At 35.2% G+C, this 26078-nt stretch overlaps 1 protein-coding gene across 1 annotated transcript in view; it reads left to right on the top strand.

The window, feature by feature from the left end:
* Nucleotides 1-25801, top strand: part of RB1 (RB transcriptional corepressor 1) — a 155015-nt gene extending 129214 nt beyond the window's left edge. The window contains exons 18-27 of the mRNA XM_040622773.1: nucleotides 595-713; nucleotides 4511-4656; nucleotides 6911-7056; nucleotides 11530-11634; nucleotides 12083-12196; nucleotides 12294-12457; nucleotides 18795-18825; nucleotides 20903-21045; nucleotides 21560-21609; nucleotides 23911-25801. Coding sequence (XP_040478707.1) covers nucleotides 595-713; nucleotides 4511-4656; nucleotides 6911-7056; nucleotides 11530-11634; nucleotides 12083-12196; nucleotides 12294-12457; nucleotides 18795-18825; nucleotides 20903-21045; nucleotides 21560-21609; nucleotides 23911-23984 — 1092 coding nt within the window. The 3' untranslated portion in view covers nucleotides 23985-25801. The remainder of the gene's footprint in view (nucleotides 1-594; nucleotides 714-4510; nucleotides 4657-6910; nucleotides 7057-11529; nucleotides 11635-12082; nucleotides 12197-12293; nucleotides 12458-18794; nucleotides 18826-20902; nucleotides 21046-21559; nucleotides 21610-23910) is intronic.
* Nucleotides 25802-26078: the final 277 nt, after the last annotated feature.

Raw genomic sequence — 26078 nt, 5'->3', positions numbered from 1 at the left:
ATTTATTTATTTATTTATTTATTTATTTATTTATTTATTTAGGAAATTTCCACTTGGTCTGAGTTTTCCAATTCATTGACATAAAATTAGTCATAACAGTCCTCTGTTATTTTTCTAATTTTGGTGATGATGGTCCCACTTTTTGCTCCTAATACTGTTTATCTTTTCTATTTTTCTCATTCTGACTGGAGGTTTGTTTAATTTTATTAGTTAATTCAAAGAACTGATTATTAGCTTTGTGATCAAACTGTATATTTTATCTTTGTTTTTAGTTCCATTAAATTATGCTCGTATCCTTATTATTTCTGTCTTTGTACCTTCTTTGGGTCTTCTCTGTGTATTTTTTCCTTTTAATTTCTTTTCTAATATAAGCATTTAAAGTTATACATTTTTCTAGTCCTTTATGTATATAGAACAAAAGTTGGCACTTGGTATTTTCAAGGTGGAGAAAAGGATCTCATCTGAATTCTAAATTGCTGCTGTCAATTGTAACTAAATTTGTAGTGCTCACCATGTCAGACAATATGATTTCGATAAGTACATGGGAAAATCATACTTACCAATGTGGTTTTAACGTCATCTGGTTTCATATAGGATTCACCTTTATTTGATCTGATTAAACAAGCAAAAGACCGAGAAGGACCAACTGATCACCTTGAATCTGCTTGTACTCTCAACCTTACTCTCCAGAGTAATCACACTGCAGCAGATATGTAAGTAGAATGTATGTTATGCTATTTATTCAATCGGCAAATAGGTTTTGAGCATGGTATAATGCAAGATATTATATAGAAACTGTGGGGAATAGAATTTTGAATAAGATATTTGTCTTGCTTTGAAGAAGCAGGAATATAAGGTACCCAAATAAAGATCGTATAAAGTGGTACAGAGTGCTGCTGAGATCGCTCAGGGTTGATGTAATGAGGATAGTTTTCATGGTGGAGATGGCAATTTAATTAGGCCTGAAAGATGGAAAATAGGATTTCTTTATGGAAACTGGAGAGGAGGGAGGAGACACAGTGTTCCAAGAGTCAGAAATGGCATGAATTCCAAAATGTAAGACCAGAAAAGTAGGAACCATTTTCAGGGAGTACAGATCAGTGCATTTGGGGTGAAGCATAGGATAGGCACAGGAACTAGGATGGGATATGAGACTAAATTAATTGATAAGTACATGATGATGATGATGATGATGATGATGATGATGATGATGGAAGAAGAAAGCAAATAGCTAATATTTAATGAAGGTTCACTGTGTACTGGACAGTTGCCTAAGTTTCCCATTTAATTTTCATAACAGCCCTGTAAGGTAGTAGATTCTGCTATCAGCCTCAGTTATCTGTAAAATAGGAATTAGAGAGATAAGGTAACTTGCCAAAAGTCAACAGAAATCAAACCCAAGAAATCTGACCGCAAAACTCATGTTCTTAAACATCCCAGCTACTATGCCTTTTCATAGGAATGTGCCTACTGTTATTTCTATTTAGTTCTGTCTAGGAATTGACGTTATGATGTTCTGTGATTAGTTCAGGGACTATTTTCCAGAGATGTCCTTTCCATGCTAACTTGTACCCAGAGTATTTCTAGCATATAATGCCTCTGTCTTCACATATAAAGTAGTTTGCTAGGTTATGCACTAATATAAACAAGTCAAGCCCTATCTTTTTCTAAGTGCCAGAGTTTTTTCTAGCCACTGGAATAAAAGACGGGTAAGATGAAATAGGTTCTTCCTCTCATAATGCTTACGTTATGGGGGAAATAAACTAATACATGATGTGTTTTTAGAGTATACTAAATTTGGGCATCTGGTTGTCTTAGTAGGGCATATGACTCTTGATCTTGGGGTTATGAGTTCAAGCCCCATGTTGGGAGTAGAGATTACTTAAAAAAAAAAAAAAAGAAAAAAGAGAGTATACTAAGTACTATAATGGAAATAAAGTGATGTGAGAGAAACTGAGAGTGTAGGAATGTTTAGGGAAGCTTTTTCTGATAAAATGATATTTGACCTGAGACCTCAAGGACAAGTGGATGCTGGTTAGGCACACGTCTGCATCTTGTACCTTCCAGCAGAGTAAAAGGCAAGTACAGTGGCCCTAAGGCAGATCAAACTTAGCTGGTCCAAGGAACATAAAGAAATCCCAGTGTGGCTGGGGTAAAGTGAGTAAGAGGAGGTTGGAGGTACAAAAGGAGGTTGGAGAGGCAAACTGAGGCCAGACCTTGTAGATTCCCATGGGCCATAGGAAAGGGTTTGGATTTTAGCAGAACAATGGGAAAGCATTAAAGTTTTAAGTAATGGTGCAGCTTGCTATACTTTGTATTTTTAAAGGGCCATTTTCTGGCTGCTGTTTGAAGTAAAGGTGGGTTTGGAGGAGGGCAAGGAAGCAGTAGGAAGACCAATTTGGAGGTACTTTTAGTAGTCCAAGTGAAAGATGTAAGTGACTTGGTCTAAGATCTGTCAGTAGAGATAGAAAGAAATGGAATGATCTAGGATGTATTTTAGAGGAAGATTTAATAAGACTTGGTTTTGCATTGAGTTTGGGGAATTGGGAAAAGGGAGAAATTAAAAATAACTCCTAGATTTTCGATTTAAGAAACTGGATGTAATGTGGAGTCATTTATTGAGATGGGAAAAACAGAGGGAAGAAATCAAGAGCTTCCCTTTGGCCTTCTTAAGTTTGAGATTCAAGTAGTGATGTTCCATAGGTAGTTGAATATTTGTACCAGACCTCCAAGGAGACCAACTCCTGTCCAAGTTAAGTTTGTCTACAATATTGTGAAATAGAGAATTGAGGGCAAGTCCTCGACTGGAAGTAGACTAGACCCTGGTACTTGAAAGATTACGATGGTGATTCCCTTTTCCTAGTGTACTAGTTAACATATTACATGTAGTAGATACACCCACAGTAAAGTACAAATCCTCCTTCCTGCTTAGAATTATTTCTCGGCTACTAAGACAAAATTAGAAAGTAGATCTGGAATATCCTATAAAAAGCAACACAAGAGTGGTAGAATGTCAGAAATTGAGAGAGAATATTTATTAATATCTCCGTGTTGATTTATGTCTGACATATTTAGTATACAGATGTAAATCTTCCTTGATAATGTATCTGAATACTAGAATTCTGTACTAGGTGGTATTTGTTTTATCATATATATGAACCATAGTTATCAATTAAACATTTTTAAGAGGAAAATCAGAAACATGACAACACTGTTTTGGTATTAATAACTTATTCTTTTAACCTGGAGTTATTTTATGATCTCAATCTCACTATAATTATTAAAATTGAACATATACACATATGCAGCTATCTTTTTTTTCAATAAAGCAATAACTCTCAGAAAAAGCCATTCATTAAAATAGTTAGAAATGATAATGACAAGGGGCGCCTGGGTGGCACAGCAGTTAAGCGTCTGCCTTCGGCTCAGGGCGTGATCCCGGCGTTATAGGATCGAGCCCCACATCAGGCTCCTCTGCTATGAGCTGCTTCTTCCTCTCCCACTCCCCCTGCTTGTGTTCCCTCTCTTGCTTGCTGTCTCTATCTCTGTCGAATAAATAAATAATAAATTTTAAAAAATCTAAAAAAAAAAAGAGAAATGATAATGACAAGCTTAGTTTTCCTATTAGGCCGTATCTTTTCCAGCTTGTGTTTAAATAGCTTGCTGAAACTAGTACAACCACTCTAGCAAACAGTATGGAGGATCCTCAGAAAGCTAAAAATAGAACTACCCTATGATCCAGTAATTGCACTAGTAGGTATTTACCCAAAGGATACAAAAATACAGATTTGAAGGGGCACATGTATCCCGATGTTTATAGCAATTTTATCAACAACAGCCAACCTATGGAAAGAATCCAATTGTCCATCAACTGATGAATGGATAAAGGAGATTTTGTGTGTGTGTATTACTCAGCCATCAAAAAGAATGACGTCTTGCCATTTGTAACAACATGGATGGAGCTGGAGTGTATTATGCTAAGCGAAATAAGTCAGAGAAAGAAAGAAAAAGAGAAAGACCATAACATCTCACTCATATGTGGAATTAAGAAACAAAACAGATGAACATAGGGGATGGGGAGAAAAAGAGAGAGGGGAAATAAACCGTAAGAGACTCTTAATGATAGAGAACAAACTGAGGGGTGATGGAGGGAGGTGAGTGGGGGAAGGGCTAGATGGGTGATGGGTATTAAAGAGGGCACTTGTGATGAGCACTGTGTTGTAAGTGCTGAATCACTGAATTCTACTCCTGAAACCTGTACTGCATTGTATGTTAAATAACTAGAATTTAAATAAAAATTAAAAAAATAGTTTGCTGAGAGAAGGAATTTGGTATAGAATAACAGATTAAATAGATATGTTCAGATGCATGTGTACAGCTGTGTGTGTGTGTGTGTGTGTGTGTGAGTGAGAGAGAGAGAGAGAGAGAGAGAGAGACAGACAGACAGACAGAGAGAGGGAGAGACTCTTAGGGAACTTCAAATGAAGGCTTTTTCTTTGAATGTGTCTAGGTATCTTTCTCCTGTAAGATCCCCAAAGAAAAAAGGATCAACTATACGTGTAAATTCTACTGCAAACACAGAGGCACAAGCAACCTCAGCCTTCCAGACTCAGAAGCCATTGAAATCTACCTCCCTTTCACTTTTTTACAAAAAAGGTTAGTAGATGATTATTTTTGAGAAGAAGGACTCTGGAACCTGGCTGTGATTGGGTTCAAATCATGGCTCTTCTGCTTACTGGGTGTGACCTTGGCAAATTCACTTAATATCTCTATGCCTCAGTTTCTTCATCTGTAAAGTAGAAATGATAATGATAATAATAGTCTATTTTGTAATAAAATAATCTACCTTATAAGGTTTCTGAGTTAATTAAATGAATTAATACATAAACTGTTTCAAACAGTGCCTAGCACATAGTTAGCACTCAGCAAGTGTTAGAGGTTGTTATTATAGCTGCTGCTGCTTTTGTCATGCTTTCAAATTTATGTCTGGAAGTATTTACCCCTGCATTACTTCTTCTGTTCAGGTGTGTATGTAGAGTTAAGATTGTACAGTGTGCTGTAGTCTAATGTAGGCACATTTCCGGCTAATCAGGTTGTGTAGCATTCTCTGATTATGTGTGTATGAGCTGGAGCAGGGGTGTCTGTGCATGCGTATATACAGCTGACCCTTGAATGATGTGGGGATTAGGGGCGCTGATCCCGCATGCAGTCAAAAATCCACATATAGCTTTTGACTCCGCAGAAACTTTACCAATAGCCTACTGTTGACTAGAAGCCTTGCCAACAGTATAAAGAATTGATTAACATATATTTTATATATTATATGTATTATATTCTGTACTCCTTACGGTAAAGTAAGCTAGAGAAAAGAAACTGTTATTAAGAAAATCATAAGGCAAATACATTTATAGTACTGTCCTCTATTTATTGAAAAAAAAAATCCATGTGTAAGTGGACTCTGTTAGTTCAACCCATGTTGTGTAAGAGTCAGCCGTATGTGCAGGTGCATACCAACTGCAGCTCTCTGAAGGGACATGAAAGGCCAGATCACTCTGTGACAAATCTTTTTTCTGATTTTATTCAAGTCAGAAATATACTGAGTTTTATAGGCATATTGTAAGATAACCCTTAAGTTAGAGCAGTGTTTCCAGAGTGTGGTCCCCAACCAAGCAGAATCCACCTCACCTGGAGAGTTGTAGAGAGGAAAATTTTTGTTTAGGCCCCATCTTAGAATTACTCAGTCAGAAACTCTAGGATGAAGTGCAAAAAGAAAAAAAATTCCTTATTTTAACAAGCCTTCCAAGGCTAGTCTGATGCACACTAAAGTAAGAACCACTGAGATAGTTAACTAAAAATTTCTGATTACTTTATGCAAGTCTTTGAAAGGTACATTTAAAGCAAGAGTCATTATATTTAAAGTAGATGGGAAAAAAAATTAATTTTGTGGATTCCTTTTCTCCAGACCTAAAACCCAATAGTATTTTTATAGACTTTCTAAATAAATCTTATGTTAGTATTCAAGTATTATTTTGCCTTCTACATACCTAACTCTGTACTAAGACTAGGGATTATTTATTCATAAAGAAAATAGTGGTAGAGGTGAGGTTACTGTTAATATGCTGTTTATACTATGGGTGGGAATGCAAACTGGTGCAGTCACTCTGGACAACAGTATGGAGGTTCCTCAAAAAGTTAAAAATTGAACTACCCTATAATCCAGCAATTGCACAACTAGGTATTTACCCGAAGGATACAAAAATACTAATTTGAAGGGGTACATGAACCCCAGTGTTTATAGCAGCATTATCTACAATAGCCAAGCTATGGAAACAGACCAAGTGTCCATTGATGGATGAATAGGTAAGGAAGATGCAGTATAAATATGCAATGGACTATTACCCAGGCATAAACATGAATGAAATCTTGCCATTTGCAATGATGTGGATAGAGCTAGAGAATATAATGCTAAGTGAAATCAGTCAGTCAGAGTCAGGCAAATACCATATGATCTCAGTCATATGTGAAATTGAAGAAACAAAACAGATGAACATAGAGGAAGAAAAAAGGGAAAACCAAGAAACAGACTCTCACCTATGGAGAACAAACTGATGGTTCCCAGAGCGGGAGGTGGGTGAAATAGGTGATGGGTATTAAGAAGGGCACTTGGGATGAGCAGTGGGTGTTGTATGGAAGTGATGAATCACTAAACTCTACATCTGAAGCTAATATTATGCTGTATATTAACTAACTGGAATTTAAATAAAAACTTGGAAAAAAAACAGAAAAAGATAAAATGCTGTTTAACAGCACTGTGGTTATAGCAATTTAATATTTGAAAATATAGCAATTTAATATCCACTTGTAATTCAAAATGAATAGTAAACATGACTAATTCCCCTTATCTCTGCAGTGTACCGACTAGCATATCTTCGACTAAATACCCTGTGTGCACGTCTTCTGTCTGACCACCCAGAACTAGAACACATCATCTGGACCCTTTTTCAGCACACACTGCAAAATGAGTATGAACTCATGAGGGACAGGCATTTGGATCAGGTAAGAAAATAATGCACTTCACCTCTCTTCTCCTACTTATTTGTTAACTGTGTATTGATTTCTTAAAAGGTTAGATTCAAATGAGAAGCTAGATCAACTTAGCAGACTTAATATATATGCATTTGTTGGCTACCTTTTATAATTTTGCTGTAATTCTTAGAGCTTTAGAGCTTGGGAGTATTTCAGTAACTTGTTTAATGACATAAAAGATCTTACAAAAATCATTGAAAAAATTTATTGGTGGTTTTTCTGTCTTGTAAACTAGATTTCATGTTAGTATGGAAAAGGCACGAGACCTAAGAACAAGTTGATCTAAAACAGTGCCTATTGAATGAATGAATGAATGAACGAACTAACGAATGACTTAATTTACAGAGAATGTTCTCTTGTATCTTCCTTTTTCTTCTCTGTACACAGAATAATAAGAATATTTTTTGATAACACTTATTGAGATATAATTCACATACCTTACAAATTACCCATATAAAGTGTACAATCCAGTGGTTTTTAATATATTCATAGAGTTGTGCAACCATCACCAAAATCACTTTTAAAATATTTTTATCGTGCCAAGAAGAAACGCCACACCCTTCAACACTCACCTTCTGTTCCCCTACTTCCTCCAGACCCAGGCAACATTGATCTTTCTATGTCTATAGATTTGCCTATTTGGGGACATTTTATATAAACGGAATGATATAATACATTGTCTTTTGTGCCTGGCGTCTTTAATTTAGTGTAATGTTTTCATTGTTCATCTGTATTATAGCTTGTATCAGTACTTCATTCCTTTTATTGCCAAATAATATTCCATTGTATGGATATGATGTCCATCATATTTATCTATCATTTGGTATACATTTGTTTTCTGTTTTTTGGCTATTATGAATAATGTTGGCTATGAACATTTATGTACAAGTTTTGTGTGGATATATGTTTCCAGTTCTCTTGGATGTATACCTAGAAGTAGAATTGCCAGGTCATATGATAACTATATGTGTAACCTTTGAGGACAGATTGTTTTCCAATATATCTGCACCATTCTGCATTCCTACCAGCAGTGTATGGGTTTCCAATTTCTCCATATCCTCATCAGCCTCTTATTTACTTTTTTGATTACAATCATCTTAGTGAGTATAGAGTGGTATCTCTTTATGGTTTTAATTTGCATTTCCCTGATGGCTAATGATATTGATTGAGAATCTTTTCATGTGCTTATTGGCCATTTATATATCTTCTTTAGAGAAATATCTACTCAGCTCATTTGCATATTTTTAAATTGAGTTGTCTATTTATTATTGAGTTATAAGGGTTCTGTATGTAGTCTACATTAAAGTCCCTAATTTCATATGATTTGCAAATGTTTTCTCCAGTTCTCTGAGTTGTCCTTTCACTTTCTTGATGATGTCCTTTGAGGCACAAAAGTTTTTAATTTTGATCATGTTCCATTTATCTATTTGTTTCTATTGTTACTGCTGCTTTTGGTGTCATATCTAAGAAACCATTGCCAAATCAGAGATCACGAAGATTTATCCTTGTTTTTCTCCAAGAGTTTTATACTTTTAGCTCTTACATTTACATTTTGATTCATTCTGAGTTAATTTTTGTGTATGGTGTGAGATAGGGATCTAACTTTACTCTTTTGTATGTGAATACTACTTGTTCCAGCACCATTTCTTAAAAAGTCTTTTCTTTCTCTATTGACAGTTGTCAAAATTCAACTAACTATATATGTGTAAAAGTTCATTTCTGGTTTCTTAATTGTACTCCATTGATCTGTATGTCTCCTCTTATGCCAGTACAACACTGTCTTAATTACTGTAGCTTTGTAGTAAATTTTGGAATATGAAAGTGGGGGGGCACCTGGGTGGCTCAGTCCGTTAAGCATCTGACTCTTGATTTCACTCAGCTCATAATCTCAGGGTCATGATCCCAGGGTCATGAGATCAAGCCCCACTTGGGACTCCATGCTCACTGGGGAGTCTGCTTGAGATTCTCTCCATCTCCCTCTCTTTCTCCCCCTCCCCTACTTACACACACACTCTTGTGTGTGCCCTTTCTTCCTAAAATAAATAAATAAATAAATCTTTAAAAAAAAAGAAATAGGAAAGAAATTTTGCTCTTCTTTTTCAAGATTTGTTGTACTATTCTAAAGCTTGCATTTCCATATGAATTTCAGGATCAGCTTGTCAATTTCTGCAAAGAAGCCTACTGGGATTTTGATAGGGATTATACTGAATCATAGATCAATTCGAGGAGCTCTCTTATCATAACAATATTAAGTATGCTAGTCCATGAACATGTATTATGAGTCTTTCCATTTATTTAGATGTTCTTTACTTTTTTTCAGTTATGTTTTAAAATTTTTAGAGTATAGTCTTGTTATATTAAATGTATATGCCTCAGTATTTTATTCCTTTTAACACTATTGTAACTGGAATTTTTTCTTTAATTTCTTGTTTGCATTATTCATTACAAATGTGTAGAAATACAATTTATTTTCATATATTGATCTTGTTATCCTATAGTATTGTTGTAGTTTATCAGTTCTAATAGTTTTTAGTGGATTCCTTAAGATTTTCAATATATAAGATCATATTATCTTCAAATAGAGATAGTTTTACTTTTTCCTTTTCAGTCTATACAACAGTTATTTCGCTTACTTGTCAAATTGCTCTGGTGTAGAACCTCCAAAACAATGTTGAGTGAAAGTGGTGAGAAGGGACATCCTTGTCTTACCCCTGGTCTTAGGGGAAAGCATTCAGCCTTTCACCATTAAATGTATTGTTAGCTGTGGAGTTTTTGTGTACGCCCTTTATCAAGTAGAGGAAGTTCCCATCTATTCCTAGTTGTTTTTATCATGAAAGTGTGTTGAATTTTGTCAAATGCTTTTTCTGTATCTATTGAGATGATCATTGGGGTTTTTCCCCTTTTATTGTATTGATATGTGATATATTACATTAATTGATTTTCAGATGTTAAACCAACCTTGCATTTCTGGAATGAATCCCACTTGGTCATAATATAGAATACATTTGATGTGCTGCTGGATTCAGCTTGTTTTGTTAAAGATGTTTATATCTATAATCATAAGAGATAATGGTAATTTTCCTCTGACATCTGGTTTTGTTATCAGAGTACTACTATCCTAAGAGAATTAGTTGGGAAGTGTTCCCTCTTCTAATTTCAGAAGAGTTTGTGAAGAATTGGTATTGATTCTTTTTTAAAGGCTTGGTAGAATTCACCAGTGAAGCTGTCTGGGCCTGGACTTTTGTTTGAAGATAGTTTTGAATTAATAATTCTAGCTAATATTTTCTGTTTCTTCTTTACTAAGTTTTGGTGGTCTGTGTCTTTTCTTAAAATTTGCCATTCCATCTTAGATATCTATTTTGTTGGTATGCAGTTGTTCATAATGTTCCCTTGTAATCCCTTTATTTCTGTAAGGTCAGTAGTAATGTTCCCAAAAAGAATGATATTTTCAGCAGTAAATTAGTGTATAAGGGTATAACCTCCAAATATGTATATTTTACAAGAGTATATTTGGGTATATAAATTCTAGTATGTTGTATTTTTAAAAGTAGGCACTTATACTTTGCTACAATATAGAAAGACAGTAGTGCTAAGGATTTCTAAAGAGAGTAGGTATCTGAAATCAAGATTTTTGCAGAGAGGTACCTTAGGAAAAGAATTGAAGTAGGAGAAAAATGTAAATTAGCAAAAAAGATATTAGATGGCATTCTGAATGGGAAGAATGGTAGACTTGGAGCTGGTAGGATGCAGAGCAAGGGATGATGAGTAGATACTCTTGGCAATAGTAGATATGAGCAAGAATGTTAAATTTGGCAATAAAATTCATACAAATGAAGAAAGTTTGATTTTTTCAATTTGTAGGGAATCATTTCAAATCTTATTTCAACATTAATAATCTTTTTATTGAAATATGCATATAAAACATCCATATATTATAAGGATACATCTTAATGCAAATTCATCAACTGAACTCATCTGTATAACCTGCATCCAAATCAAGAACATTAGCTACAATACAAAGACTCTCTCCTGCCCCCTTTCAAGCCCCTTACCACCATCACCAAGTATATTCAATATTATTTTATCTGATAGTTTGAACCTTTGACACAACTGGCTTTTTTTTAAGTGCTAGTTACACAGTTTACTGATTCCAGTGTCAGCTTTTCTGGGAAAAATCTAAGGAACAGGGGTCAAAGTTAGGGTTATTTACAAACCAGATGATCAGTTTCAATAATCAAGATTTGACTTATGCATTTGTTCTTTAAACAAAACTTGGATTAAACAAACTTCACATCACCTTTCTAATTGAGCTTGGGATGGGAAAAGATAATCCTATAGGAACTTTAATTTCCATTTTTTAAAACTAAAAGAAAGATAACAGTACTTTTTAGAGCACAACTATGTAACAAATTCAGATATTTTTATATTGTATTGATTTACCAGATTATGATGTGTTCCATGTATGGCATATGCAAAGTGAAGAATATAGACCTTAAATTCAAAATCATTGTAACAGCATACAAGGATCTTCCTCATGCTGTTCAGGAGGTGGGTAATCTTCCATGGTAAGACTGTTTTTTGATATATCCATATCTATAATAAATGATAATGTAAGTCATAAATTAGATCATATATTCTGATCATATTATATAAATTCACATATCAATTTTTTTACCTTTACATTGGAATTGGAAAGTTAAAGCACTTTAATATCCAAATTCATATTATAAAGCTAATAAGGAATACTGCATCTGCCTTGCAATAAACAGGATATTTGTAATAAAGTTTTACATTTATATATACTTTAAAAAAATCTGTGACATTTCACTTCTGAGAGCAGCTATAATCCAAACCTAAGAAGACTTTTTCAGGTTATTTTTTCCTGTATACTGTGTGATTCTTCCTGTTAAAAAATAATATGATGTATTAAAAAAGAAAATCTAAAGAGACAGACTTCCAAATTCATTTAACAAGTGTTTTTATTCTTCTTCCTCAGACATTCAAACGTGTTTTGATCAGAGAAGAGGAGTATGATTCCATTATAGTATTCTATAACTCGGTCTTCATGCAGAGACTGAAAACAAATATTTTGCAGTATGCTTCTACCAGGGTATGTTTGAAGTATCCTTTGATTGGGAAAATCTAATTATAAAATGGATCTTACTAAAACATTAAAAAAAAAAATCTACTTTTTGTTTTTGCTCTAGCCCCCTACCTTGTCACCAATACCTCACATTCCTCGAAGCCCTTACAAGTTTTCTAGTTCACCTTTACGGATTCCTGGGGGGAACATCTATATATCACCCCTGAAGAATCCATATAAAATTTCAGAAGGTGTGCCAACGCCAACAAAAATGACTCCAAGATCAAGGTTTGTGTTCTCTCCTCAGGGAAGGGGCGGGAATAAGAGGGGATTATTTTGATCCAAGCACAAAAATATAAAACTTTCTTTACTTAAAAAATACTTATTTACATTAAGTGACATGATAGGAATTTGGCAGGAAAAAAAGATGATCTTTTTACTTAAGTGGGTTTGCAAATTTAGTCCTCAACCTTCCCGGTTGCTGGGGTCTGTTCTATTGTGAACAAAGAACAATTTTTATAGTAGGTTTAAAATCGCTTTCATATTTTTTTAAATAGCCAGTCTGCTAAGCAAAGTGATTACTTTTAGTTAAGAATTTTTATTCTGTAGTTTTATTGAATGTCCTGTAAACTCTGTGAACCTGTTCATCTTGCTTTGTTATAAAAATGTAGATGACTGATTAAATGTAGATGACTGTAAATTAAGTCTTCAGAAGTCCATCCTTAATTCTGCCTACAGCTTCCTTATATCACTTGGGGCAGGTGTCATGTCTACTTCGGAAGGGTGCTGTGGATTAGGGAGAAGATGAGTATGAAGCTGTTGTAAATTCCTAGATGAAAGGTTCTGTGCAACTACAAATCATTATATTATCTTCCACATCCAACCACAAGTGCTCTGTGGCTTTGAAGTGCTTCCATTGACTTATATGTTATCATGGGCTGTTTGAAACTGACTTTATTTGTACAGAGTGGTAGGCAGATTAGCTAGTACAGTTAATGTAGTCTTATCACCTCAAATTGTCAGCTCATAGAGTTGTACTTAATAGGCAAGAAAAACAGGGAGAAGGGAAGATATTAGCCTTTTAGAAAACATTTGTGTAGGGTGTTTAATTATATAAGTAACGCACACTCATGGTAAAATTTGAAACTACAGGAAGAGATAAAGTAGAAAATAATTGGCAAGTGATGTAAATCCTCTTGTGCACCCCGTACCATCTTTTATTTGCTGTTCTTATAGTATCTGTGTATGATATCTACAGCTTACATTGTAAGTTGCTAAGATATACACCATATATATTTAATTTACACAGCCCCACATTGCCACATGAAAATGTGTACTTAGGTAATGATAATTGATCCATAGTATGCTTATGATGATGATGATGGCTATTTGCTGAACTTAGTGAAATCACTTCTTGGTTGAGGTTCTTAAGCAAAAAAGTCATAATCTCAAAATCTTGATAAATCATTGATCAGGCATTTAGAAAGCATCTTAACATTCTATTTATCCAGCATATTTAGGTATTCTGCTTAATGAAATATATGTAGAATGATGTCCACTTATCAAGGAATTGGAGTACAATAAAATATATCTACTAGTTCCATGTGCATATGATTATATCCTTGTTATGTGAGGCTAATGCTGTTTTTCAGCTTTATTATTAAAAACAAATTATATATTTCACTTATGGCAACCACAAATTCAAAACCTATGATATATACACAAAAAATAAAGAGAAAGATAGCCAAACAAACTCTATGGAAACTCATCAGTCCCAAAGAAAAAGAGCAAGAGAAGAGGAGAGGAACAGAGAATAACTACAAAAACAACCAGAAAACAAGGAACAAAAGAGCATTAAGTACATACCTATCAATAATAACTTTAAATGTAAATGGCCTAATCCTCCAGTCAAAAGATATAGGGTGGTGGAATGGATAAAAATACAAGACCCTTCTATATGAGTCTCTACAAGAGACTCACCTTAGACATAAAGACACAGACTGAGAGTAAAAGGATAGAAAAATGTTTACCATGCAAATGGAAGCAAAAAAAACCAAACAACAACAACAACAACAAAACAAAGCCTGGGTAGCAACACTTAAATCAGACAAAATAGACTTTACAACAAAGACTGTAACTAGAGACAAAGAAGGGTATTACATAATGATAAAGGGAGCAATCCAATAAAAGGATATAACACTTGTGAGTATCTGCATACCAAACACTAGAGCACCTGAATACATAAAGCACATATTAGTGGATATAAAGAGAGAAATTGATGGTAATACAATAGTAGTAAGGGACTTTAACACCCCACTTACATCGATGGATAGATCAGGCAGGAAATCAATAAGGAAACAGTGTCTTTGAATGACACTTTGTAACAGATGGACATAACAGATATATGTAGCACAGTCAATCCAAAAACAACAGAATACACATTATTCTCAAGCGCACATGGAACATTCTCCAGAAAGGATCACATATGAGGCCACAAAACAAACTTCAATAAATTTAAGAAGATTGAAATCATGCCAACCATGTTTTCTGATTATAGCAGTATGAAACTAGAAATAAATCACAAGAAAAAAACTGGAAAAAACACAAGCATGTGGAGATTAAACAACATGATACTAAACAACCGGTGGGCCAACAAAGCAATCGAAGAAACAAAAAATTCATGGCGAGAAATGAAAATGAAAATAAGATGGTCCAAAATCTTTAGGATGCAGTGAAAGCAGTTCTAAGAGGGAAATACACAACAATACAGCCCATCTCAAGAAACAAGAAAAAGCTGAAATAAATAACATAACCTTACACCTACAGGAATCAGAAAATGAAAAACCAACAAAGCCCAAGTTGAGTAGAAGAAAGGAGATAATAAAGATCAGAGCAGAAATAAATGGCATATAGAGACAAAAAAAAAAATAGTAGAAAAAAATGAATGAAACCAAGAGCTGGTTCTCTGAAAAGATAAACAAAATTGGTTATCCCTTAGCTAGACTCATCAAGAAAAAAAGAGAAAGGACCCAAATAAAATCAGAAAGGAAAGAGAAGTAACAACTGACACCACAGAATTACAAAGGATTATAAGAGACTACTACAAAAAGTTGTATGCCAACAAATTGGACAACCTAGAAGAAATGGATAAATTCCTAGAAATATAGAATTTTCCAAAACTGAATCAGAAAGAAACAGAAAATCTGAACAGATTAATTTTTAGTAATGAATTTGAATCAGTAATCAAAAAACTACCAAAAAATAAATGTCCAGGCCAGATGCATTCACAAGTGAATTCTACCAGACATTTTAAAAAAGAATTAATACCTGTTCTCCTCAAACTATTCCAAAAAATAGAAGAGGATAGAAAGCTTCCAAATGCATTTATAAGGCCAGCATTACCCTGATACCAAAACCAGACAAGCACCCCACCGAGAGAAAGAAAGAAAGAAAGAAAGAAAGAAAGAAAGAAAGAAAGAAAGAAAGAAAAAGAAAGAAAGAAAAAAGCACAGGTCAGTAACCCTGATGAAGACAGATGCAAAGATCCTTGACAAAATATTAGCAAACTGCATTGAACAATATATCAAAATATCATTCACCATGAGCAGGCGGGATTTATTCCAGGGGTGCAAAGGTGGTTCGATATTCACAAATCAGCAATGTGATACACCACATCAACAAAGCAAAGAATAAAAATCGTATGATCATTTCAATAGATGTAGAAAAAACATTTGACAAAATTCAGCATCATTCATGACAAAAACTCTAAACAAGGCAGGTTTACAGGGAACCTACCTCAAGATGGTAAGGCCATATATGAAATACCCACAACTTACCATATATCCCATATGATAAATAATATGGTGAAAAACTGAGAGCTTTTTCTCTAAGATCAGAAATAAGACAAGGATTTTCACTCTTAACACTTTTATTTAACATAGTACTGAAAGTCCTACCCATAGCAATCAGAGAAGAAAAAAAATGAAAGGCATCTATATTGGTCAAGAAGAAGTTAAAGTGTCACTACTTACAGATGACATGATACTATACGTAGAAAATCCTAAAGACTATACCAAAAAAACGACAAGAATAAATGAATTCAGTAAAGTTTCAGAATACAAAATTAATGCACAGAAATCTATTGCATTTCTATACACTAATACTGAAGTAGCAGAAAGAGAAACAAAGAAAACAACACCATTTACAATTGCACCAAAAAGATTAAATACCTAGGATAAACTTAACCAAAGAGGCAAAAGACCTATATCTGAAAGCTATAAAACATTGATGAAAGAAATTGAAGATGACACAAATACAAAGATATTCCATGTTCATGGATTGGAAGAATTAATATTGCTAAAAGGTCCATGTTTCCCAAAGCAATCTACAGATTCAATGTAATCCCTATCAAAATACCAAAAGCATTGTTCACAAACGAGAACAAATAATACTAAAATTTGTATGAAACCACAAAAGACCCCCAATTGCCAAAGCAATCTCGAAAAAGAAGAACAAGATTGGAGGTTACCCCAGGTTTCAAGATACACTACAGAGTTGTAGTAATCAAAACAACATGGTAGTGGCACACACACACACAAACCCACATAGATCAATGGAACAGAATAGAGAGCCCAGAAATAAACTAATGATCATATGGTCAATCTGTGCCAAAGGAGAAAGGGGAAAAGACAGTCTCTTTAATAAATGGTGCTGGGAACACTAGACAGCTACATGTAAAAGAATGAAAGTGGACCACCTTTTAAATACCATACACAAAAATAAACTCAAAATGGATTAAAGACCTAAATGTGAGACCAGAAACCATAAGACTCTTAGAAGAGATCACAGGCAGTAATTTCTCTGACATCAGCTACGGCAACGTTTTTTCTAGGTATGTCTTCTAAGGCAAGAGAAACAAAAAGCAAAAAAAAAAAAACAAAAAAAAAACAAGTAGAACTACATCAAAATAAAAAGCTTCTGCACAGCAAAGGAAACCAGCAAAATGAAAAGGCAACCTAGTGAATGGGAGAAAATATTTGCAAACCACATATCCGATAAGGAGTTAATTTTAAAAATTTAAAAAGAACTCCTATAACTCAATAGCAAATAAACAATCCATTTAAAAGGTGAGCAGAAGATCCAAATAGACATTTTTCCAAAGAAGACATACAGATGGCAATGGACGCATGAAAAGATGCTCAAACTCACTAATCATCAGGGGAATGCAAATCAAAACCATAGTGAAAATCACACCTGTAGAATGACTAGAATAAAAAAGGCAAGAAATAAGTGTTGGTGAGGATGTGGAGAAAAGGAACCCTCATACACTGTTGGTGGGAATGTAAATTGGTACCGCCAACTGTGGAAAACAGTGTGGAGGTTCTTCAAAAACTTAAAAATAGAACTACCATATGATCCAGTAATTCCACTATTGGGTATTTACCCAAAGAAAATGAAAACACTAATTTGAAAAGATATATGCACCCCTGTGTTTACTGCAGCATTATTTACAATATTGAAGATATGGAAGCACCGTAGGTGTCCACTGATGTATGAATGAATAAGGAAGATGTGTTACAGTTATCTAGATCTACATACACATACGTACAAGGGAATATTATGCAGCCATTAAATATATGTACACATATACTTACAAGGGGATATTATGCAGTCATTGAAAAGTTTAAGATCATGCCATTTGAGACAACATGAATGGACCTAGAGGATATGATGTTAAGTGAAATAAGTCAGAGAAAAACAAATACCGTATGATTTCACTCATAAGTGAAATCCAAAAAAATAAATAAAAATCAGAATCAGAATCAGACCTAAATACAAAAAACAAACTGATGGTTGCCAGAGGGCAGGGAAGGATGGACAATATGGGTGAAGGTTAGTGGGAGATGTAGGCTTCCTGTTATAGAATGAGTGAGTCACAGGCAATGAAAGGTACAACATAATGAGTAGTGATACTAGGGAGAATAGGGATACTGCAGCAGTGCTGTGTGGTGGCAGATGGTGGCTACACTTGTGGTGAGCACAGCATCATGTATAAACTTGTTGAATCACTGTGTTGTACACCTGAAACTAATGTAACATTGTGGGTCAGCTATACTCAAATAAAAACAAAAGAACATAAATTATATGGTTCAAACAAGGACAAGCAGACTAATAGATTTCTGATTCTAGTATATATGATAAGCAGACTTTACCATATATCAGTAGAGATCTTAATTAGAATTCTGATTATTAATGCTGTAACTTTTTGCTAATTGTTAGGTGAATTTTTAATGAGGAAATGTGAAATTTTAATTGGTTACTTACCCATTGAGTTATGAAGAATTAAGTATGGGTGAACTTAAAATTTTCCTTTGCCTTCTTTAAACGTGGACAATGGCAAAAAATGTTCTTTCAGGCATATAATTCTTTAAAAATCTAAGAGACCAGCTCAGTGTATGATTAAATTAGCACTGTTAGAATAAACCCCTAATGACTGGAATTTTGTTGTGGTTCTAGGGTAGAACAAACCTTTGATTTGGTATTTCTGATAGCTCAGAATGATCTGTGTTCATCTCTGCACAGTTATATATGACCTTCATTACTAATTTGTATTTTATCTTGACAGAATCTTAGTATCAATTGGTGAATCATTTGGGGTGAGTATTTTCTTTCTATGATATATAGGGCATGCACTGTAACTGTAAAAGAAATTGCAGATTTCTGTAACTTGAACTGACAAATAACTATTATTCAAACACCTCAGCAAGGCATGTTGCATAGAACTTAGAAAATAGATCAATAGCAGACTTATTTTCAAATCAGATTTAATTTCAAGATATACTCGTAATTGGTGAATTTCAAAGAGGTTTTCTAAACATCCTTTGAGATTATATAATACATTACATATATTTTTCCAAGCCATCAGTTCCTTGTCACTTGAGCCTCTACATGGAACCACTCATTACTCACAAATGTCATCTTGCTTCCCTCAGAGCAAGAAGAGAGAGAGGGAAAGAAGGAGGTATGGAGCAAAATGGAAGTCACAGTCTTTTTGTAACTAATATTGGAAGTGATATTCCATCACTTTTGTCATATTTTTTCAGAAGCAAGGTAACACTAGGTCCAACCCACACACTCAGGGAAGAGAGGATTATACAAGCATGAAAACTAGGAGGTGAGGATTAGTGAGACCCATTCTAGAGTCAGCCTACCCCACTGCTCCAAATATGATTAGAGAAAGATACTAGTTTGTACACTAAAAGACCAAGTGTTAAAATGTATGTTACAAATAGTAAATGCTGTGACATTTAGCTCAAGGTAGGCTGCAGCTGTCAGGGTTCACAAAGGACATGTGTGACCACGTTAAGTAGGGTTGGATCTGGATACGTATAGAGTAGTGGTCCTCAAACTTTTCTGCTTGCTATAACCTCTAAAAGAATTGAGAAAATGTTATATGAACTTACATATTTTAAAGCTGATAACTAAAAATCTTATAAATTTAATACATACACAGGAATTTAGTTTCATATTATATATGTGCTCTAAACTTATTTCCATCAAAACATGTTTTTGCATTTAATTTTTAGAAAATTGCCTTCTTTAGGGGCACCTGAGTGGCTCAGTCAGTTCAGCATCTGACTCTTGATTTCTGCCCAGGTTCTGATCTCAAGGTTGTGAGATTGAGCCCTGCATCGGGCTCCACACTCAGCTTGGAGTCTGCTTGAGATTCTCTCTCTCTTCCACTCCCTCTGCCCCTCCCCCTGCTCATGAGCACACACACTCTCTCTCTAAAATAAATAAAATCTTAAAAAAAAGAAAAATTGTCTCATTTAATTTTTGGAAAAAGACAGCTCAATTAGTAAAGCTAAATCTCACTGTCAAATCAGTCAGTCAAATGGGACCTGGTTTCTACTGATAGTTTGGCTTCATTTTTTAGTTCAGATGAACATGTTCCTACACATCTCTGAGGTAATCCCCTCACTCTAGTCCTAAGGTAGGCAAATAAGAAATGGAAATTTTCCATGTGCTTGTCCTTGGGTAAAATAAGGTATTACGTCCCCTTTGGGATTTATTACCAAAGCTTTCTTGACTTTGCTGTGACAGGATTCTCCCTCAAAAGATACAGATCTCAAATCATCTCTAGTAATAAGGAAAGGACTCGAAATCTTTTGATATCTGATTTTTTATTTAAAAAACTATGAATTAGCATTTCAATAAATACTATATCAGTAATGGTTTAAAATATATAAACTATATGACTTGTCAACATAAGATCCATAAAGTGAGTCCAAAATTATGATCGACTAGACATTTCACTTCTTATTAGATTCTTATGATATTCTCCCTGGTTATGCCCTCAAAAAAACAAACCAAACCCACAAGGTTCTGGAAGGCCATTCCAACTTTATATGCTTCTGAGAAGGAGCCCAGGTTTTGGGTGCAGGTGAGTTCCAAAAATGAGGAACCAGGATTTTGAGAGTAGTAGTCAGAGTTGTTGGAGGAGGGGGGAGCCTCATACGGAGAGACAGGACGATATTTAATTGGGCAGAGTTAGGTGTAGTTACACTGATGCTAAGATTTTTCCATATCTCATCTGGTGCAATAAAGCAGAAAATTAAAATGCAGATATTTCCTCTGCCTGATTTTTGATACCCCTCCAACTACAATTAAGGGTTGCTAACTACAAAACGCTGGCATTTAATGATTTAAAATAAAGAATTCTGTAATTTGTAGACTTCTGAGAAGTTCCAGAAAATAAACCAGATGGTGTGTAACAGCGACCGTGTGCTCAAGAGAAGTGCTGAAGGCAGCAACCCTCCCAAACCATTGAAAAAACTACGCTTTGATATTGAAGGATCAGATGAAGCCGATGGAAGGTAGGAACAGCTGTAGAATGTTTTTCCGTAGCTGAGCTGCTCATGTGGAGAAGCCAGAGTGCCAGCTCTACCCCTTTATACCAATTTTATTTCAAAATTGTGGAAATTGCTCAAAGAAATAGGTATGTATCCCAGAGTTAACACCATTTAAATCATAGACTATCTACTAAAATTCATTGAACGTATCCGATGTTAACAATCTGATCTTTTTTTTTTCTTTTTTTTTTTTAACAAAGCCACTGATGAAATTTTGTTATGATTAACATTAGATTTTTAAATGCTTACTCTTGGAAAAAAAACAACTACGGTGTTTTATAAGAATCACTGACAAAATGCAAAAGATTATAAATTTGTGATGGTTTGTATTTTAGATGGTTTATAAGCCTTTGAAATTAAAAGCTACTCGCTAAAATAAGTATACAGTAAGTCATTGGAACCGCTATAGTTATTGAAAATTTCAGTTTTCCATCTATACATATACATATGAAATATCTTCTCTTTTTTAAATCTGTAGTAAACATCTCCCAGGGGAGTCCAAATTTCAACAGAAACTGGCAGAAATGAGTAAGTACTTATCATTTCACCCTACATAAATGAAACCATTGTTTATATTGCAAAAAGCCTTTTCATGTTTTAAAGGAATAAATATATATAATTCCCTAAATTAGCACGCTCGCTTATGCACTTAAAATGTAATCCAATCAAGAATGTACTCTTTACCCACAGACATTTGTGGATTAGATGTATGACGCAAAATGAAGGTCATCTTTCCCTTCCTAAAATCTTTAGTGCAGAAATACTAAGAAGTGAAACCACATCTTCAGCATGAATGGCTGTGGTTAGAAATACCTCAGGAGAGCAAAACTATAATGAGGAACTCTTTCAGAGCATTGGATAGAGGGAAAGGTTTTAAAAATTAGCATATAGGAACATCATCACCCTTATTTGAAGAATAATTTTTTACTCTGTTATTGAACTTCTCTAATTTCAAGTTTTAAAACAATGTCAAGCAAAAGTTTTCTGTTACCGGAGATCAGAATTTTGCTAAAGAGCGCCGTCAAATCATTCTCCAAGTTACACAGAGTGACGTAAATTTGGAATATTAAGGCGAATGGGATCCTATCCTAAGCGCTCTGAGATGATCCAAGATTAACCGAAGGAGAGTAGATGGAAAGTACTTTAAGAAGAAGGCGAACACTTGCCGACTGCCCCCGGGCTGTCCCGGGGAGAGAGCCGTGGTGGTGAGGGTGACGTTTCCTGACCCTCTGCAGCCGGACCCATCCACAGGAAGAATGGCTGGCACCGGGAAAGAAGACACGTATTTTGGAGATAATAAGTATTAAAACTATTAGTCCTAGGTCATAGGCCATATCAATCGATATGATATGTTCAGAACAATACCAGCTGAAATGTGACTTTTTAAAAAGGGGCTTCTCTATAAACATGTGCCCATAAATACTAAGTATTTAAAGTACAAAGTATTTAAAAGAATGCTTTTGATTTTTTAAACAAATTCTTTCTATGTATATTATTTTGAAGAGAACAGTCAACACTAAATATATCAAGAGTTTGAATTTTTGATGAGAAACGCATCTCTGTTCTGGATTTTACATTGACTGATCTACCCGTTTGAGCTCTGAAGTGGTTGTGGCATCTCCGCTCAGTACATGAAAATAGACGCAAAGCTTCTGACCAGAATGAGGCCTTGAAAACATTTGGAAGGATTTTGAAGCTCACAAATATCCATTTTAGAAGGAGCAGAAAGTGTAAAAATATGTATGTGTTTGTAGAGGAGAGTTCAGTTGCTGTGGTGGGTACATTTGCCAGTAGCGTCCTTCGCCCTGTGGTGAATTCCCGATGCCGGGCTGGAGTTCAGGGCCTTTATGTGGCTGCAAATTGGAGAGAAGCAGCAGGAGTTTGGACTCCTAGGGCTAAGGAATTCTTCAGTTTTCCTCAAAGAATGGCATTCAAAAAAGACCCATCACACAGTGCTAGATTGCTCAGGGGGGTAAGACATAGAATTAGTCTTTTCTTTCTTTTCCGAATGTGAATTTGTGCTTCTTTGAAATGAAGAGCCTCTGCCCACCACTAAAATCAAGTTTTTTAAATAACTTTTTTTTTTTTTAAGATTTTATTTATTTATTTGAGAGAGAGAGAGTACAAGCAGGGGGAGCAGCAGAAGGAGAGGGAGAAACAGGCTTCCAGCTGAGCAGGGAGCCTGATGTGGGGCTCCATCCCAGGGTCCTGGGATCATGACCTGAGCTGAAGGCAGACGCTTAACCGACTGAGCCGCCCTTAAATAACTTCTTTTAAAGAGGTTTCCTGGTTTTGTCTATGCCGTAATTAATACTGTACCTTTAAAACGTTCACGTCGAAATTAAATGAGCCGTGAGCTGCTGTCTTTGCAAGGCGTCTCCAAGCACAAGGGAGTTGCTTGCATCGTGAAGAATACCGCTCACTTCAGCAGACCATTCTGGGCCAGCCCAACATTCTGCTCTGCCACCGGGCCAAACTCAACCTCAGCATCTCTGCAGCAGTGGTCTGCAAAGTTGGGCACACCTGGGAGTATATGAGGCCACCTTTTGGGTGCATAGAGAAAATACTAGAATTTCTATTTTTATCTCATCTATTTTTCATGTTTGGGCTATGCGTGTTTTAGAATTTAGACACAAGCATAAATGGTATGCATATACACATACAAATTTAGTGGTACATGCTTGGAAAAGAATTCATGATAAAAAATTTGGAAACCACTGCTTTGCCAGGCCCTGAACTCCATCGATTTGGCACAAGAGTAACATATATGGCAGCCCTTTGTCAACTAACACCATCAGTGCTATTGACATTTCTTCATCCTCTTTCCAGCATCTACCCGAACACGAATGCAGAAGCAAAAAATGAACGATAGCATGGATACCTCAAACAGGGAAGAAAAATGAGGGTCCCGTGACCTCTGTGGGCACCGCGTACACCTCTGGCCTCATGGTCTCTCACAGATCCCACTGTGTGACTCTCCCAGTTTCTGTTTACGGCCGCATTGAATACGTATCTTCAGCTTTTCTGGTGGATATCAAGTCTGCGCACGGGCTTGCGTGTAGTGTGCGTGCAGGGGATTCCTAAGCCACTTGCAATGTCGTAGTCAGTAGAATATACTTGTTATTGCACAAGATTGAAAATCTTGTGTAAATACTGCCATTTAAAAAGTTGTAGCAGATGTTTCCATTTCCAAAGTATCATTGCTCTGCTCTGCAAACGGGGAGGATGCCCTGGGAGTGGCGGTCCAAACAACCCAGGCCTATTTGAGTACTTTGTCTTTTCTTGTGGCATATATGTGATGTTTGCTGTTATTTTTATTAATTTATATTTATATATTTTTTTAATTTAACATGAACGCCCTTAGAATATGTGTCCTGTCTTCCAAATGCAATTTGGCTGACTACTCCCCCTTCACCCAAATGATCCTGAACTCTTCTGCTAAAACAGATATTAGAAACTAGAAAAAAAAATCACTAATTTTTACACATTAGATTTTAGTTTACTAATGGAATCTGATGTACTGTGTGCTTGTTTTATAAATTTTAGTTCTTAAACACAAGCAGAAAACAAAGTATAAACAAATGATGGTGTCATACTACTGATACAGATTTCATACCTCAGGATTTGTAAGAATTTATTGATCCTTTTCTTCATCCAATTCATGCTTTAAAATGAGAGTTATTCGTAGTACTCTTGGTTTCTATACCATTCAGATCACCGAATTCACGAGGTAGCCATCTAGTACTTGGAAAATCAAGTGTCCAGCTGGAGCTTTGCTTGGAGGGCCCTAAGACAGTATATCCCAAGTGCACTTTCTAATGTTTCTGGGTCCTGAAGAATCAAGATTTAAATAATTTCATTCCACAAATAGACTGTTAACTACAGGAGCCTTAATTTTTTCTTTCTTAGAGGTTTGTCTAATTGCATCTCAGCAATTACTCCGCCCTCCTAAATTTGGGAAGGGGCGTCTTCTCTGGAGTTGTACATGTCTTCCATGTATCTTTTGAACTGGCAGTTGTCTATCTTTTTTTTTTTTAAGTCAGTATGGTCTAACACTGGCGTATTCAAAGCCACATCATTTCTACTCCAAAATTGCAAGTAATCAAAGGTCTTTGGGTTAGGCATTCACGTTTCTATCTGGTTTTGTGCAAAAGCTTCAAATGAAAACAGCTGTGTTAGAAAACGAGGCGCTTTCCCCCGACACCTAAAGGTGTATTTAAACTATCTTGTGTGATTAACTTATTTAGAGATGGTATAATTTAAAATAGGTGATATTTAAGGTAGCATCAGCTAGCTTTTAGGAAAATCACTTTGTCCAAACTCAGAGTTCTTTTTAAAAAGAAATCTGGTCTTATTTGTTAGAAAATGAAATTTTATGCTCAGTTAAGTTTCAAACTTATTTTTGGCAGTTATAACAAGGCACTAGGAGCTTTCTTCCATTTCCTCATTAATTTTTGCATGAATATCATAAAAATCAGTTAGCTTTTAGGTCAAGGGCTACCATATTTCTGGATCTTTTGCTAATGGAAGTTCACATTAGAGTTAGTGCCAGAATTTTAGGAACTTCAGAGATCCTGTACGGGGATTTCTTAAATAAAGCTTCAGATATTGCTTTATCGCTTTTTTGTATTGGTTAAAACTGTACATTTAAAATTGCTATGTTACTATTTTCTACGATTAATAGTTTGTCTATTTTAAAATAAATTAGTTGTTAAGAGTCTTAATGGTCTGCTGTATTCTTTGTATCAAGTGCCCTAATGTTCTCTTCTATATCTGAGTTCTCTCCTGGTATCTCATCCATTCTTAACCTTTAATCGGCTTCATATGCTGATGATCCCCAAATACATTTCTCCAGCCTGACCTCTTCATGGAGTTCAGAGCCCTCACAGCCAGCAGAACTCTTGATTCTCACTCTCTGCCCCCACCCCCTGAATTACCAAAATAGAAATCAAAATCAAATCAAAGTACCTTGTTTCTACCCTACTCTTTCCCCATTT

The sequence above is a fragment of the Ursus maritimus genome, unplaced genomic scaffold (assembly GCF_017311325.1).
Source record: "Ursus maritimus isolate PB19 unplaced genomic scaffold, ASM1731132v1 scaffold_10, whole genome shotgun sequence".
Lineage (NCBI taxonomy): Eukaryota > Metazoa > Chordata > Mammalia > Carnivora > Ursidae > Ursus > Ursus maritimus.
The sequence above is the reverse complement of the archived record's forward strand: the minus strand, read 5'-3'. Positions and strand labels throughout refer to the sequence as shown.